This window comes from Condylura cristata, unplaced genomic scaffold (assembly GCF_000260355.1).
Source record: "Condylura cristata isolate star-nosed mole 26May11 unplaced genomic scaffold, ConCri1.0 scaffold00007, whole genome shotgun sequence".
Lineage (NCBI taxonomy): Eukaryota > Metazoa > Chordata > Mammalia > Eulipotyphla > Talpidae > Condylura > Condylura cristata.
This window is the reverse complement of record NW_004567108.1, coordinates 60,995,122-61,013,889: the sequence shown is the minus strand read 5'-3', so window position 1 is coordinate 61,013,889 and position 18,768 is coordinate 60,995,122. Positions and strand designations below refer to the sequence as shown.

Sequence of the window (18,768 nt, the reverse complement as noted above, 5' to 3'; positions counted from 1 at the left end):
CACTGCTCCCCTCAGCAGTGTACTTCCTCGATCTGCCTGTTCTGCTTCCCGCTCTGTCTCTGGTGAATCCTCTCACCCTCCACATCTCTGGCCTGTACCCCAGTTCTGTATAAATAAATAAATCTTTAAAAAAAAAAAATGATTAAGTGTAGGGCCCTCCCTGGTGGTACAGCAGGTTAAAGCACAGCACTAAGAAGCTAAATCCACTTCAGCATGAGTTCTATCCCTGTCCTGGGGGTGATCCACTTGGCACGGCAGACCTCTCCTGACAGGCCCACTGCTCCCCTTAGCAGTGTACTTCATCAATCAGCCTGTTATGCTCCCTACTCTGTCTTTGGTGAATCCTCTCATGGACCTGCACTTCTAGCCTGTACCCCAGTTCTGTATGCATAAATAAATAAACCTTTAAAAAAAAAAGATCAAGTGTAGGAAAAAATGTGGTGAGGGGGTAAATTTCTTTAATTGACTATATAGCTGGATAAATCAATGTGAGTTCATCTTACATTCATCTTATACATTTGAAAAATTCACAACAGAAAAACGTAAAAAGTTAAGCAAGAGAGACAATACTTAATGTAAGAAAATTTAAAATTTAAAATATACTAATTTATTTTGCCTGTATATTTATTACATGTACAGCATTACATTGTACTAATTTGAAATGCCTAAATGAAATATTTCAGCAAAAAATAAAAAACCAAGTGATAGGGAAGTATTGCATAATCACATAATTTGCACTATATTTTCCTTTCATTGGAATACATCAGTGACATTGTATCTTACATTCAATAATCTCTTATATTCAATAAAAATCAGATATATCTGAGAAACATCAAAACCTATTCATTTTCATAAAATGATAATTAAACAATTTTTTAATTAAGCAATAAAATATTTCACTGAATCTAAACATCTAATTAAAAACAGAATTCCAGAATGAGAAGACAAACCTTGATCATCTCAGCCTCTATCTGCTGATGAACACCTATGTAACTTTTCTTCACCTGCTGCTTATCTTTTATCATCATGGTGAGTCTGTGTAAGGGTCCAGAATTTAGGTCTTCTGCATGTGTCTTCATTATCCTACTAAGTTGTTCTGTCTGTTGAATCATAAGCAGCCAAGACTTTAAAAAATAATAAACAAATTAAATTAGTTCTTGTATTAGAAGTTTCTATTATTCTATTTTAAGAACTTAAAATAAAGTTTCACACATATTGCAATTATTAAAAGTTTTCTGGTAATGTTTAATGAAAAATGAATGCTTTAGAGTAACATTTTCAATGTATTTAAAAATTTAGTAATCAGAGGTTCTGTAGAGTATCAGTAAAGTGATTAAGGACATTTAAGAGTCTTCATTTTACATTATTTTTTTAATAGAAAGTACTGTGTTTTTTAACACACTAATGTATCTTTTTTACATACCACTTCTAATGTCTCTACGAGGTCACTATTTCCTAATAGTGAAATGCAACAGAAATTTACCATTCTTGATTCTTAATCTGTCTCTCTGAGACATCTGGTCCTGCTGACCCATTTCTTCTTGAACTCATTCATAATATACACAACTTCTAATCTTCCAACATAACTGACTTGTCATCTCCCCATCCTAATAGTTATTTTTCAGTTTGTCTACCTGTTCTTCATTTGCTGCTTATATCTTAAATGTTGATATTATCTGAAATTCTACCTATCCTCTTTTCTTACTAAATACCACAACACAATACATTGCTTCAATAATGTAGACATGCAATGGTAAGTTTAGGACCAGTGGGCATATGAATACTATTGGGAGAATAAGTTATCTGGTATTTAGTCTTCCTAACAAATATTGAAAACCTAACATAGGAATGTTCCACATAGAGTACTTAAAAGTTCTATTCAAAAATAATCATTAGAGGCTTATCATAGTCATGAAGGATCTATATAAAAGATATAAACACACACACTCACACACCAAAAAAAAAACCCATACAGAAAGAGGAAGATGGTATCAAAAGAGGTTTCCTGCTTAACTCTTGGTAGAATAAAGTAAAGTGGTCAAGAAGGGGTTTTGACTCAGTGGACGCCATAACTTGGGGCAAAAATAGAGCACCTCCAAGACATCACAACCCATAACAGGAAGTACTTACAAAAAAAGGTGTAATAACTTTCCAGCTCAAATATTATAAAATACGGAGTGAATACTTCCAAATATATTTTATGAAAGTAAATATTACATTGATACTAAAGTCACAAAAAGATAACTCCAATAAAACTACCAACTAATTTACCTGATGAACACACATGCAAAAATCTTCAACAATATATTAGCACATCACATTCAACAATGCATTAGAAGGATCGTACACTATGACCAAGGGGAAATCTATTCCAGAAGCACAGGGATAGTTAAACAACTGATAATCAATAAAATTAACCACATCAACGAGGGAAGGCCCCTCCCCTGGTGGCACAACAGGGGAAAGCACAGCACTATGAAGCTAGTGAAACCCCTTCAACACCAGCTTGAACCCCGGCCAGGGAGCTGACCCAGTGGCATAGCAGATCTCTCCTGTTTCACCCCTTGCTCCCCTCAGCAGTGTACTTCATCAATCTGCCTGTTCTGTTTCCCATTCTGTCTCTGGTGAATCATCCTACTGACCCTACACCTCTGTCCTGTACCAAGTTCTGTATGCATAAATAAATAAATCTTTTTTTTTTTTTTTAAAAAAAGGGGGGGAAACATAAAAATTATGTTCTAATCAGCAGATTCTAAGAAACCACCTAATGCAACAACAACCTACAGTAATGATTAAAAAAAAACTAAAAAGCCTAGGGTGGTTAAACATATTTCAATATTTAATTCAACATAATAAAGGCCATCTATGACAAACTGATAGCTAGCATCATTCTCAATGATTAAAACCTAAAAGCTTCTCTACTAAGATCTGGTACTAATATTCTGGTATTAGTATTCAAACATCATCAGAAATCCTAGATTTCTAGATTACATAATAAACATAGAAAATCCTAAAGGCACCAATAAAAAAATAACTGAAATAATACGTGAGTTCAGCAAAGTGACTGGTTGCAAAATCGATATACAAAAATCAGTTGACTTTCTATATGCAAAAAAATGAACTAGAAGAGGAAGATATCAATAAAACAAACCTATGTATTAATGCATCATAAAGAATTAATTGCTAAATGTAAATTCAAGAAAGAACCTATAAAATAAAAACTATATGACATTGTTAAAAAAAAATAAAAAGACAAAAAGAAGTAGAAAGCTTTTATTCTTATGGATAGTAGAATAACATATCAAAATGGTCATCTTACTGAAAGCAATACACAGATTCAGGGCAAGACTATCAAAGTTTCAGTGGTCTCCCTAAAATAAAATAGGATAGCATTGGAACAAAAAAGACATACAGACCAATGTACAAAATTGAGAGCACAGAAATAAGTCCACATCTATATGGACAGTTAATTCATGCAGCAGAGATAAGAATATACCCTGGAGCAAGGAAAGCTTTTTTCAGTAAGTATTGTGGGAAAATTAGAGAGCCACAGGTAAAAGAATGAAACTAGACCACTATCTCACACCATATACAAAAATCAACTCAAAACAAATGATTTGACAGTAAGACCTGAAATAATGAAATACACAGACTAAAACAAAGGCAAAACACCCTACAACACAGGTTTCAAAGACTGATTTGTGTATTAATTTTCAAAACCAAAACAATAACAAAGGAGAATATAAACAGTGGGGGCGATATCAAACCAAAATGCTTCTAAACAGTGAAAGAAACACATATAAAAAGATACACTAGTTAATAGAAGAGAATATTTGCAAATTATATATTTGAGAAGGTTCTGATATTCAAGATTTACATAGAACTAGAACTCAACAAATGTAATACAAACAACCCAGTCACAAAAATGGGCAGAAGAGCTAAACAGACATGCTCCAAGGAAGATACAGAGATGGCCAACAGGCACGTGAAAAAAATGTTCATTATCACATGATATATGCAAATCAAAACCACAGTGACATATCACCTCTCAAACCCGTGAGATTGTCCCATTTCAAAAGATCACAAGCAACAAATGTTAGCAAGGATGTGGATGGAAAACAACTCTCTTAAACTGTTGGTGGAAATATAGACTAAGCCAACTCCTACAGAAAATGGTATAGATATCTCCCAAAATATTAAAATTGAGTTTGTCATGTAAAACAGCAATTCAACTATTAAGTTATCTACCTGAGGAATATAAAAACACTAATTTGAAGGAACACATCTTCTCCCACGTTCAGTGCAGCAGTATTTGCTATATTCAAGCTCTGCAGGCAGCCAAAATGTCCAAGTACATAAATGGATCAGGAATATGTGGTATATATACATAATGGAATACTACTCAGCTATCACAAAGAAAAATCCATGTCATTTGCAGCAACCTAAATAAGCCACAGGGGTTTATACTAAGTGAAATCATTCACAAGGACAGAGCAATACCAAATGGTGTCACTTATATGAAAAATAAAGAAAAATAAAACAAGGTATCAGATAAAGCCAGTTAATAACTAACTTTAGAAAGTGAACAATAAAACTTAAGTTAACATAGTGGACAGAAAAGAGACTAGAAAAAAGAGAGAGGGAGTTAAAGATACTACACAGGTAGTATCTTAGTGTTTTGGTAGTAAGTGCAGTGTGGTAACAACAGAAGGGGATGACCCTATACTTTTAAAACACACAAAAAATTATATAAATAAAATGTTACCTCAATAAAACTTTTTTAAAAATAATGCTCATTACCAAAAACAATGTACAGATTCAATTAAATCCCTTTCAAGTCTTACAGGCAGCCTTCAATGATAAAGAACAAACATTACTGAAAATTATATGGAACTATAAATCACCCCAAATAGTCGACATAAGCTTAATCAAAGAAATAAAAGAAATGTAGATCATACACTCAGACTTTAAACAATAATGCAAATCTACAATAATCAAAACAGTATGTTACTGGAACAAAAACCAGTCATATAAATAATTGAAATAGAATTGGGAGCCAAGAAATAAACCCTCATCACTGTGAATAATCTACAACAAAGGACCTAAAAATATACAGTCCTGGTAGGAAAGCCTCTTCAATAAATGGTTGGGCAAACTAGGCAGTCACATGCAAAAGAATGAAACTAGGCTACTATCTTAAATCATACACAATAAACAAGTACCAATTAAAAAGGATAAGAGACTTGGCTGCAAAATGTGAAACATAAAATATGTAGAAGATAACATAGGCAAAACATTTCACGTCTAAGTTTCAGTGATGTAATTGGAGATTCATGTACAAGAGCAAGGCGAACAAAAGACAACATAAACATTTAACACAATGTCATGGTAAAAAGTTTCTGTGTGGGCCCTCCCTGGTGACGCAGGTGGTTAAAGCACAGCACTAAGAAGCTAAAGCCACTTCAGCATGAATTAGATCCCCGCCCAGAAGGTGATCCACATGGCATTGCAGACCTCTCCTGACCAGCCTGCTGCTTCCCTCAGCAGTGTACTTCATCACTCGGCCTGTTCTGCTCACCACTCTGTCTCTAGTGAATCCTCTCACTGCCCTGCAACTCTAGCCTGTACCCCAGTTCTGTATGCATAAATAAATAAATCTTTTTTAAAGAAAAATAAGTTTCTGTGTAGGAAAAAATGAGTCAACTAACATGAAAGGAACTCTCTTATACTGTTGGTAGCCATGTAAATTGCTCCTACCGCTATAGGAGGTTCCTCAAAACACACAAAAAATAAATCTACCACATGATACAGCCATTCCACTCCTCAGAATCTACCCAAAAAATACAAAACACTAATCCAAAAGGAAACCGGCATGCCTATTTTATTGCAGCACTATTTACAATAGCTAAAATATGGAAATAACCTAAATACTTCCAAACAGACAAATGTATCAAAAAGTTGTGATATATATATATATATATATATATATACACACACACACACAATGGAATACTACTCAGAAATCCAAGACAATAAACTCATGCTATCTGAGACAACAAAAATGAGCTTAATTATGGTAAACACAATAAAGTCAGAAGGAAAAGATAAATATAAGATGGTTTCACTTGTATATGGAATATAGAGAAAGAAAACAAAAGATGTAAAACATAAAACTTGCAAGCTGACCCCCCTGTCTCTAGTGAATCCTACAGCAAGGGAAGGGGAAGACAGGGATCAAAACAGGAGAAGTAAGAGCATAAGGGACTACAGTTCATGTTTGATATAATTGTGGCAGAACAATGGGGTCTACACCTGAGGGGGAAAACCAAATACTGTACAAAAAGAACAATGATGTAAGAAAATACAATTGGCAGAAGAATTAAACAGGCACTTCTCCACAAGAGACATACTGACTACAAAGGCGCATGGAAAAAATGTTCATCGTCACTTATTGTTAGGGAAATACCAATAAGATACCATTTTAAGATCAAAAATATAAAAGTCCTGATGAATTTGTAGAGAAAAGGGATCCCTCCTATCTTACTGAGAATGCAGACTGATCCAGCCCCTATGAAAAACAGCATGGAGGTGTCTCAAAATAGTAAAAATGGATCTGCCCTTCAATCCTGTGATTCCACTCTTAAGCATCTACCTAAAAAATTCAAAATTTGAAGGGAAACTTTCACTCCCATATAAATTGCAGTACTACTTATTACTGCTAAATTATAGATACAAGGTAAGTGCCCAAAAGCTATAAAGGAAGCACAATGGGCTATGTTGGTGGATATGGGTGATTTGATGGTAGGTGCACTACAGTGTCAACACCTGATGGGAGTATCCAAATATTACCTGAATTAAAAATCAAGAAAAACAAAAACAAAATAAAGCAGTATTTTCCAAGTTGGCAATAAACAAAAAGAATGAAAACAAATACTGGCTTACTTTACTCATATGAACATGAAAAACAAAGTAAAGGAATAGACAAAAACAAATCAAAACAAACCTTGAACTTTAGACTACCAGAGAGAAGAATGTGGGGGAGAGGGGAGTTGAATGGAATATGATGGAAAATTATTGGTGCTTTGTTGGCTAATACAGTTATTATTATATATTTGTAGAAATATGAACTTATACCCCTAAAACATATACAGTTGTTGTAAATGAACTTACTTCAATAAACATTATTATTTTTTTGGCAAGTAGAATGGTATAATTTTTTTTGTTTTGTTTTTTAATTTTATAAGTTTATTTTTACAACATTTTGCATATTTTTTTTCCATCTCAATTGTAATCCCCCTGGTTTCCCATCACCAAGTCACCTGTGTGCCATCACCATAATCCCATGCACTTCCCTCCCCACCCCACCCCCCCGTTTTTGGTCCCATTCCCCACTCCACCCCCACAAAATGTCTCTGGTATATGGTTGTTCATTATTCTTGTTATTTTCTCGCCTGGTGCTTTATATTCCTGCTATAAGTGAAACCATCCGGTATTTTTCTCTCTCTTTCTGGCTTATCTCACTAAGCATGATCTTTTCCAGCTCCATCCAAGTTGCTGCAAAAGACATGTGTTTCTCTTTTTTGGTTGCTGAGTAATATTCCATTGTATGTATGTACCACATCTTTTTAATCTACTTTTGGGCATTTGGGCTGCTTTCATGTTTTTCCAATTGTAAATAAAGCAGCAATAAACATGGGGTGCAGGTATCTTTTTGAATCAGTGTTTTTGTGTCTTTTGGGTAGATACCTAGGAGTGGGATTGCTGGGTCATAGGGAAGCTCCATGTTTAGCAGTTTGAGGAACCTCCAAGCAATTTTCCATAGTGGTTATATTCATTTGCATTCCCACCAGCAGTGCAGGAGAGTTCCTTTTTTTCCACATCCTCGCAAACATTTGTTGTTGCTAGTTGTCTGAAGATGTGCCATTCTCACTGGGGTGAGGTGGTATCTCATTGTGGTTTTAATTTGCATCTCCCTTATTACGAGTGATGTTGAACATTTTTTCATATGCTTGTTGGCCATCTGCATTTCCTCTTTGAAGAAGTGTCTTTTTAGCTCTTCTGCCCTCAATAAACATTTTTTTAAGAATTATAAAAGAAGGTTGATGCATGCCAACTGCATCATTTAACAGTATTTTTTAAATCCACCTAATTAAGAGAATACTATGAATAAAAATATTTTAAATGGAGAAACTTACTCTTTCTAATAAATACAAATGAATATTTGCATATTTTCTCACATGGCATGTTGACAAAATCAGTAAGATGACAACATACACTAGATAAAAGCTTATGCAAATAAGTTCTCTGTTAATGGAAATGTAAATTACTGAAAAATAAATTTGGTAACAGCTAATTAAAATTTTAAGTGGATCATAGGGAAGTTCCATTTTTAATAGTCTGAGTAACCTCCACATAGCTTCCCATAGTGGATGGAACAGTTTGCCTTCCCACCAGCAGTGTAGGAGAGCTCCTTTTTCTCCATATCCTCACCAACATTTGTTGTTGCTAGTTGTTTTAACATGTGCCATCCTCACTGATGTAAGGTGGTATCTCATTGTGTTTTTATTTGCATATCCCTTATTACCAGTGACCTTGAACACTTTTCCATATGCCTTTTGGCCATTTGCATTTCTTCTTTACAAAAGTGTTTTTTTAGCTCTTCTGCCTATTTTTTGACAGGTTGTTTATTTTGCTGAACTTCACTAGTTCTCGGTAGATCTTTGAGATCAGTCCCTTATCATTAGTGTTGTGTGCAAAAATTTTCTCCCAGTCAGTGGAGTATCTCTTTGCTTTGGCCAAAGTCTCTTGGTCTTGCAGCAATTCCACTTCTGGAATCTACCCAAAGGATACAAAAACATTAATTCAAAAGGGCACCTGCAATCCTATGCTTATTATAGCACAATTTACAATAGGTAAGCTATGGAAACAACTCAGATATGCCTAAAAATAGATAACTGAATCAAGGAGATATGGTATATTTGCACAGTGGACTATTACTCAGCTATCAAAAAGGATAAATTCATGCCATTTGCAACAACATGTATGTAGGTGGAAGGGACTATGCTTACTGAAATAAGCCAGAAAGAAAAAGGAAAATATTGGATGGTCACATGTATAGGAGGAATGTAGAGAAAACAAATAAGGAATCAGGAAAAAAAAAGTAACTATAATAAAGTAAAAATCAAAATCATCATGCAACTACAGATCAGAGACATTCTGTAGGGGAGGAGGAGAAAGAAGGATCAGGACAGAGTGGGAAGATGAACTGGTGGTGGGAATTTCATAGGGAAGCCATACATTGTATGAAAATGAAGGATAATGCAATGAATACATTTTAAATTTTTTAATAAATAAGATAAAATTGTAAAACTAATATGTAAAATAAAATTGTAAAACTAATATGTAAAACTAATACCCAGAAATTCTAAATATACAAATACGTTTTTGGAATTTCTCTCACAAAATAAAAAAAATGTTTACACAATTATACTGTTTATATGTCATAGTTTTAGTGGCAAAAAGAAACCATGAATAAGTAATTAAAGAAATGAATTAAAATTATATAAAGTCACTAAAAAATAATCTCATATGAAATAATACTGCTCAAATTATATAATCAAGAAACGATCAGATTTCAGGAAAGTTTACATGATAAAATATTGTTTATATGAGATAAATGTGTTTGTTAACATATCCATCAAAAAACATAGAGAAACAAAAATAATGATGACTATAAAGATAACATTTTTCCTTCAAATCAGAATTCCCATCTAAAAATGTAAATTTTATAACAAATCAAAAACCAAATTATTTATGTTCCATTTCAAGCTGCTCCAAATATGTACACTGTGACCTGCACTGTGATCACACCCCTAAAACTAGAGCACTAAGAACAGAAACACCAGCCTTGACCATTTCATTTCAAATTTAGTACAGATGCATCCATGGAATTAAAGTGCAGTTTTTATATATAACAAGAAATAATTACACTACAAGTTAAATCATATCTAACGTAAAATAATATAGAATAAGGTGAGCTATTATTATTAGTCATTAATTGATAGTATGAACAAATATAAAATGTCTGCTCATGAATAGTGAAAATAATAGCAATTCATCCATGAAGAAGGTAAAAATCACTAATTTAATTTGGGATATGCAGCATAAATTAATAAAAATTTCAAAGGTTAGATTATTTTATTCTGGTGAGGTATAAACAGTAGCAAACATCTATGAAACATGGACTTCTTGTATTTTATCTATATTAAAAATGTATTATCAACAAATTGTGCATATTAACAGATAGTCAGAAATAAAATGAACAGAACAAACATATCACTGACCATAATTGCTTGGTGCTATGAGCAATGCTAGTTAAAGTAGATAAAATAGTAATTCAATTAAGAGATTTCTTGTCATGACAGAGTAACTGCGATCAAACTCATCCTAACATTGAAAATAATCAGAAAATTGGACATATTGTATGAAAATACTGGTTTCAGACTAGATAACCAGCAGCACAGGAGAGTAATCTCAAAGAAAAGTCCTAAAATGATCTCAGATTTCTGCCTGAAGCTTCCTTCCTAAGGGAAATGCAGGAAGGAAATCAAAGGTATATGTTCAAAATGAAAAACAGACTTAAAGTCAAAATTAAAAATTTGACTTTTAGGGCCCTCCCTGGTGGCACAATGGGTTAAATCACAGCACTAAAAAGCTAAAATCACTTCATCGTGAGTTCATTCCCGTGGTGCAGGTGATCCACATGGCGTGGCAGACCTCTCCTGACTCACCAGCTGCTCCCCTCAGCAGTATACTTTGTCAGTCGACCTATTCTGCTCCCCATTCTGTCTCTGGTGGATCCTCTCACTGCCCCTGCACCTCTGGCCTGTACCCCAGTTCTGTATGTATAAATAAATAAATCTTTTTTAAAAATTGACTTTGTACTAATTATAGCAACAAATTAGAAAATTTTAGGGAGGGGTATAATTAAAAGGTTAAGGAAAAGCTCTCTGGGCACTACACAACTTATGTTATTTACTTTTTACTATATATTAGTAATGCAAAGTCTCACCTGATCTCAATTATTTTGAATTCTAAATCAATAGTCTGAAACACAAATGCCGATTACACCATACCAAAAAGCAAAAGGTGGCCATCAGCACATCTATAAGCAAACTGTACAGGACCAGGGAGAGAACCAAGTAAAGAGATAAGAGGAAACTCTACCTGTGCTCACACAAGGCTGGGAATAACACCCACTCCCCCCAATCACACAGGAGAACTAATAATTTGTATGGTTTGGAGTGCTCGAAAATTTACCTCAGTGATGGGGAGCAATAAGCCATAGAGTTAACACTGCTCTGGTCATGACCTACAAATCTTAAAATCAATATCCAAAGGCTCAACTCTTTTCAGACACAGTTGTGCCTTCAAAACAAAATTCAAGAACACACAGCAATATAAACTAGTGAAATGAAAGCAAGAAAATAATTTTTTAAATGTGAACAGATACCACTAGCATAACACATAGCACATTTTCTAGTTCCAATAATCTTTCATGAGAACCTTAAGGAGACAAAGGGAAGATAGGAAAATACTTAAAGAAATAAAGACTGAAAATAAAAACTTGAAAAAAACTTTCAAATCCACAAATTAAAGAAGGTCAATGACCCAAGTATAAGAAGAATGAGAGAAAAACCTGCTGTAGCAGGACAGCTGATACTGAATGTCCCAGTTTTGAGACATTCAAATATTCCCTAATGATAGTATAATAATTATCATAAACTGGCTACATATATGAAGCCCCATCAACTCTCATTAATGATGAATTCTTGAATATCTTTATTTTTCTTAACAGTATTTTGAATTTCCTCTCCTGTAAATAGAGCAGGAATTGAGCACTCTTCTTCCCTGTGTAGTTTATGTCACTGTATCCAGAACTGCAAATGTGTTCTCTTCTAGTGAATCTTTTCTTTTTTATGAGGTGGACTTTGATTTACAAATCTGTATATGACTCAGAGGTATAAGTTCACACTTCTTCAAATACATGTTACCATACCACGCCTACTACCATCGAACACACAGTCCTCTACCATAGGCTACTACCCCCAACACTTTGCTCTCCACACTCCCTCTTCCGCTCTGGTAAGATCAAGTCTATAGTCAGATTTCTAGGGTTTGCTTTTGATTTGAAGCTTTTCACAGAAACAAATAAAGATGGGTCATCTGAATTAAAAACGATTTCAGTGTCAGGGGAATTTCGCCTCTATTTAGTTAAGGACTTTCTAACAATGGGAAGGTTGCAATTTTAAAGCCCCTATCATATCAAGTATTATAAATCATTAGATTAGCAAGCACTAACATAACTAAAATGATTCCTGACTAAAAATACTAGACAGACAAAAAGTAATCAAGTATTTTTTTTTAAATAAGTATGATCAACATAATCAAGTCAACATTGGCCCTCCAAAGACTTGCACCAAATAGACTAGGATGCATTAGGTAGGTCACTGCCCATTCGAAGAAGTAAGATAGTCATTTCTGGATACCATATGACTACCTATAAATTGTTATCAAAAAATTTAAGTCGAAATATTTAAACACTGATCAGATCAGAAAGAAAACTAAATTATCTTTTTCCCCAACACTTTTTCTTCCCATTTTCTTAAGACTCAGCACCTCTCAATTGCTTTTGTTTTTCTTGAACTTTAAAAGGCATTCCTCTCTTTCTTTGCTGAATAAATCTGGCCAGAAATCACCTTTTATCCTTCAGAAGCTAATCAAATAACTTCAGGAGTTTTTCTTACCCACAGTTAGGCATGAATTAGAGACCTTTCACACCCTGTGATTTTCTTTTTCTACCTTTCTGTCATTCTAAAAACTCCTTGAGGATACCTTGGACAGAAAGATCTTCATTAACACAGCACTGGCCTAACTAGAAATTTTAAGATAATAAGAAATTATAGAAGGGTTTCTAGAAATGATTGTCAACTTCCTGCTAACTTCCCTGTGATACTTCTGTTCTACATCCTGCTAACATCCATTCCTAGTTCCCATCCATGTCCCAGAAAAGTCGTCCCATCTGCTATCTCCTAATTCCTGTATCCCCCAAATCTCCCTCGATTAGCTTTCAACTCACTACTTCTTTAAAAAACAAAGTATTTCTGGGGCTCTCCCTGGTGGCACAACAGCTGCGTCAGCAGGAGTTCAATCCCCAGCCAGAGAGATGACCCACATGGCACAGCAAACCTCTCCTGTCTTATCCGCTGCTCCCCTCAGCAGTGTACTTCATCAATCTGCCTGTTCTGTTCCCCACTCTGTCACTGTTAAATCCTCTCACAACCCCTGCACCGCTGGCCTGTACCCCAATTCTGTATACATCAATAAACAAATCTTAAAGAAAAAAAAGCTATTTTCTTCCTCCCCCAATCGAACTAACTACTCCAGCATCTCCACTCTGTAAAAATCCCTAAAACAGAATATTTGGGGAAAAAGTTAAAACCCATATTTGCTTACAGAAAATATGAAGAAAACTGTATACTAAGAGCACTCCCAAATAAATGGTGTCTTCTACTATCACATCCTATATAGGGGCTAATGTTCTTCATTACTTCTCGCCAATTCTATCCGTACTAACACTACCCTTATCTAGGAAACCCTATGTGCCACCTTTTTGACGTTACCTTCCTCCTGTACACTCAGAGGATTTCTCTTATATACCTCATATGTCAAACCACTTATGTCAACCCATATTATAAGGCAAATATCTTTATCTTATAAATAGTAGAAGAGAGTATATTTAATCTGTACAAGACCACACAACTAACAAATATAAGAGCATAGATCCTCTTGGTGTGCAAGACTGACAGAATTTAGAAAGCTCAGACAGTACAAAAATAAGGGAACATAAAATAAAAACCATACATCTAACAAATAATTTGAAAATCACTATCTGATCTGATGGGTTCTTTATAAAGCTACTTATAAATTACACAAAAATCATTATGTAGTACTTTGCATTTAGTACTTTAGCAGTAATCTGTATTTAGCACTTAATCATTAATACAAAGCAAAGAATCACAGTGAAAACTTTCCATTCCCTTTAAGCTACTTACTTTATAATATGAATAACATCTAAAGTTAAGCTCATTTATTCAAAGATTAGTGAGCTGTTCTTAATATGACAAGCTGTTAGAAGAAATGAAGACGAAAATGAAAACTATCTCTACTGTACTTGGTTTCTATCTAAAATAATGACCAACACTCAAATCTTCCTACACAGAGCAATTAAGAAATATATCATTTTATTTTTATTTAACAAATCATAATACCACACTAGATAATTAAGAAATAGCACCTATTTAATAACAGATAGTAATACAGCGAGGGAAAAAAATTTCAGGTGTGAGACTTGTAAGTTGCAGAAAATTTTTCAGAATGCTAATACATATTAAAATAATAATACATAAAATTACTAATTATCTAAAATGCTATTTTTACCTCAGATATATTATTTCAAAATGTTTTCTGAATTCCTAAATATATCACTCCTAAATGATATATTTCTTAATTGCTCTGTTTAGGAAGATTTGAAGTGTAGGTGCAATTTTATGACCAAAATAATCCCTTAAAATAAATGCATCTCTTATTTCCCAATAAAAAGGAGGAATAATGATTCTACTTACAGAAATTTTATTATTTTATATTTGGCCTACCAAAAAAATCAGCTGCATACACCAAAAAGCATCACAAAGTTCTAAAATACTTAACATAAATTCCAAACTGTCAAAACAATATGGGTGCTTGGAGGTGGGTATTTGTGATTAATTAAGAGGAAATGTGACCCTAGTCCCCTAAGTCATATACAATGTTATAAAAATCAAAATACCTCAATTAAAAAAAAATCCTGAACTGATTATTTTACTCTTAAGAAGCAAATGGAAATAAATACTATCAGTTAAGAAGTTAAGGGAAATAATACTATCAGTTAATCTGTGATGAAAACACAATATTAAAAAAAAAGTAAACACTGTACTCAGTTTTTTAAAAAATAATCTACATATGATGAAAAGCTATGTCTTAAAAAAGCACATCAAAAGAACATCAACTAACAACTATAAACCAGAGACATTTTACGGGGGAAGAGAGGGGAACGAGATCAAAACTGGGGTGGGAAGAGCACATGGGGACTATGGTGATGGGGTATGGGTGAAGTGGTGGTGGTAAATCCATGGAGATTACAACTAAGATGAAAAAAAAAACTGTAGAAAATGAAGACTAGTGTAAAAATAGAGAGAAAAAGAAAAGAAAATACATCAAATTTTCTACCTTTGAACTAACAGATATGAGGTGAGGTTAATCAATATTCTGTAAACAGGCAGTAATTTCAGTATTCAGAGCTCATTATAGCTAAAGTATATATTTTGGGTCACTAAGTCAAAGAACATACTAGAACTATAACTACACTAACCCACTGAAAACAAAAAACAATATGACGCAAGTTGAAAAACACCTAAATAATAGTTTTCACAAACAGGTTTTCTATGTAGAGTGTATCTTCTAGCTACCTTGCTAGAAGATACACTCTACATAGAAAACCTTTCTACTTTCTTCCTTCTTGTTTAAGAATTTTTAAAATACAACACAAAAATTCCATGAAGAACTCATAGTTTATGTATCACACAAAAACTCAAAGTAAAGCATCTTTCAAAGAAAATTTCATTCAGTTTTCCTATTACATTAGAAAAATATTTTTAAAATCTCCTAGTTCTTATGAGATACATCAAATGTTGAACTGTAATTGCATATAAACCATAGGAATTTCTCATTCAGAAGAATTTGTCTTTTTTCATTTTTCCAAGGTTTTCTGGCTCCCTAGGTTTAAAACTCTGAGATCCTTTTTTTAAATACCAATTCTTGAACTCCACAATCAGACATTGTGATTTTAAAATTTTTGGACAGAGCCAAGGTATTTTAAAATCCCTCAAGTAATTCTAAATATATACTCTTCCATAATGAAATAATTAGGTTCTTAATAATCATTGTGTAAAATCACAAAATAAAAGTCACAGGTTATAAAAAAAAGTTAGAGACACAACACTCAAAAAATTCCTCAGACATTTTTTTAAAAGACAGTAACAAAAAATTTTCACCTTATATGCATTAAATGATTAAGAAATGCTACAATAAATAAGAGTACTTCAAGCTGGTTTGTCAAAATAAGTTTCAGAAGCTTGTGGGTTATTAAAAAGTTACAGAGTTATCTGAACTACACAATATCACAAATGGATGGAGTAGACAGAGGTATGCAGTAAAAGGTGAAATCATGGGTCTGTGTGCATGGTAAATATACTGAAGTAGCCCCATCAGCTAGGTAGTTTTCTGCATTCACCTAGCATTGCTTATGGGTTCATGCATAAGCAAAAACAAGATCACAGCATGATCAAATTGTTCCCTAATATATCAACTGCATTGGAACAAATTTCTATTTTTAAAACAAAATTAATAGCAGAACTGATATTATATATAACCCATCTTAAGAATCACTGCATTATTATTAATATGGTAGCGGATAGTGTAAATCCTCCAACTTGCTCTTTTTCAAAACCATCCTTAAATGATTCTAGATCCTTAATATGTCCATATAAATTTAGAATCGGGGCCCTGCCTGTTGGTGCAACCAGTTAAAGTTCAGCACTACAAGCTAGCTGCAGCTGCTTCAGTGCGAGTTATATCCCCGGCCACCCAGAGTTGATCTACACATAGCGCAGCAGACCTCTCCTGTCTTGCCCTCTTCTTAGCCAATCTGCCTGTCTTCTCCCCACTTTGTCTCTGGTGAATCCTCTCACTGACTGGCCTCTGCTCCAGTTCTGTATGCATAAAATAAATAAATCTTTTAAAATAAATACCTTTTCAATATGTATGTTTATTTCTACAAAAAAAAAGCTAGTCGGAATTTTTAACTGGTATTGCAGTAGAGCTACTATATAATTTGCAAAGAATTGAAGTCTTGATATTATATCTGTCAATTCCTGAAAACAGTATATGTCTACACCATTCAGATCTTCATTACTTTTAAGTAATATAATTATGGTACCTGTGGTTTTCACGCATGATTGAAAAAGCAAACACCTACTACTAATTTGTAGAGAATTTTAAAGCAGAAGCTGAAATCTGTCAAATTTTTTTTACACAGCTATTTAGATGACCATTTGTATCTCCTCTTTTATTCTGTTGATATAAAGAAGTACACAGATTTTTTCAAATGTTATCAATCTTGCTTATGGATTTTAAATCCCACTTAGTCAATTTGCTACATTATTGGCTTTGATTTGCTAAAATAAGACTATTTATAGATATGTCAACAGGTATATTGTTCTATGAATGATTTTTTTTACCATATTTATCAGATTTTAATAAACTAGTTGGCCTCACTGAGTTGGGATCTGTTTCCTTTTCTTTGATTTCCTGAAACAGTTTGTATAGAGATGGACATATTTCTTCCTTATGTAACACAGAATTAATTTGCCAGTGAAGCCACCTAGGACTTTGCATAGTGGAAGGTTTCAAGTACAAATTCAAATGCATTAATAAGTATACAAATATTTAAGTCATATCAGTGAGTTTGACACTTGAAAGACACTTGGTATCTTTCAAGGAAGTGTTCCTTTTATCTTAATTGTGAAATTTACTGACATAAAATTGGTGGTAATGTTGGGGAGGGGAGACGTTAAGAATCGCAGCATTGACATAGTGGCAGATGGTCCACAGCAACAGAACCTAGACCACAGAGGTAGCACAAACAGGCTATAGTTAGGGCTGACTCAGCATAGAATCAGAGGTAGAGGGTGATCAGCAGAGGTGGTGCAGAGGTGGCAGCAGTGCCATCAATCCTCACTGCCTACAGCTCTCTGGAGGAGTAATGTGGACCAACAAAAAATCTCAAAAAACTGAGGAAGACAGAATGTTTCAAAATTCATTTTATAAAGCAAACATTACTCTAATATCAAAAACAAAATAAAATTACCAATCAATATGACCTATGACTATATGTGCACAAATCCTCAAGAAATTCTTAGCAAAACATACTAAAGAATGCATTTAAAGAATGCATTTAACCAATTAAGATTTATTTCAGTAATGCAAGAATGGTTCAAATCTACAGATCAATCAATGTAATAAATAGAAATAAAATGATCATATAAGTAAATGCAGAAAACACATTTAGCAATATTCAAAATTCATTTACAATAAGAATTCTCTAATAATATAGAATGAACTTATCCAACATAATAACATTTGAGAAACCAGCAGCTAACATCATACTCATTATGAAAAAAATGAAAGTTTTTCTCTAACATCAGGTAAAGAGAATCATGTGCATTTTCCCATTATTGTTCAACTTAGTATTGGATGTGCTAGCGAGAGCAGTCAACAAAAAAATATATAAAGAAAGCCAAAATAGGAGGAGAAATAAAACTGTCACTTTTGCAAGATAATATAAATGAAAAATTCTACAGATTCCACTAAAAATACTATTAGAAACCATAAGTCAGAAAAGTAAAGTGTTAGGGAAAAGAATCAGTTAATCAGTTGTATTTACATATGCAAACAAAGCAAGACTACAAAATAATTAAATATAAATTTTTAAAAAGCTAGTAAAAATAGGGCCCTCCCTTGTGGCGCAGCGGGCTAAAGCACAGCACTAAGAAGCTAAAGTCACTTGCACAGGAGTTCGATTCCCGCCTGCCCCAGAGGTGACCACATGGC

At 33.7% G+C, this 18,768-nt stretch overlaps 1 protein-coding gene across 1 annotated transcript in view; it reads right to left on the bottom strand.

Annotated features, from left to right (window-relative positions):
• The window catches only part of FER (fer (fps/fes related) tyrosine kinase), a 382,708-nt gene that overhangs the window by 314,286 nt on the left and 49,654 nt on the right, over positions 1–18,768 (bottom strand). The window contains exon 4 of the mRNA XM_004678363.2: positions 951–1,124. Within this exon, the coding sequence (XP_004678420.1) occupies positions 951–1,124 (174 nt within the window). The remainder of the gene's footprint in view (positions 1–950; positions 1,125–18,768) is intronic.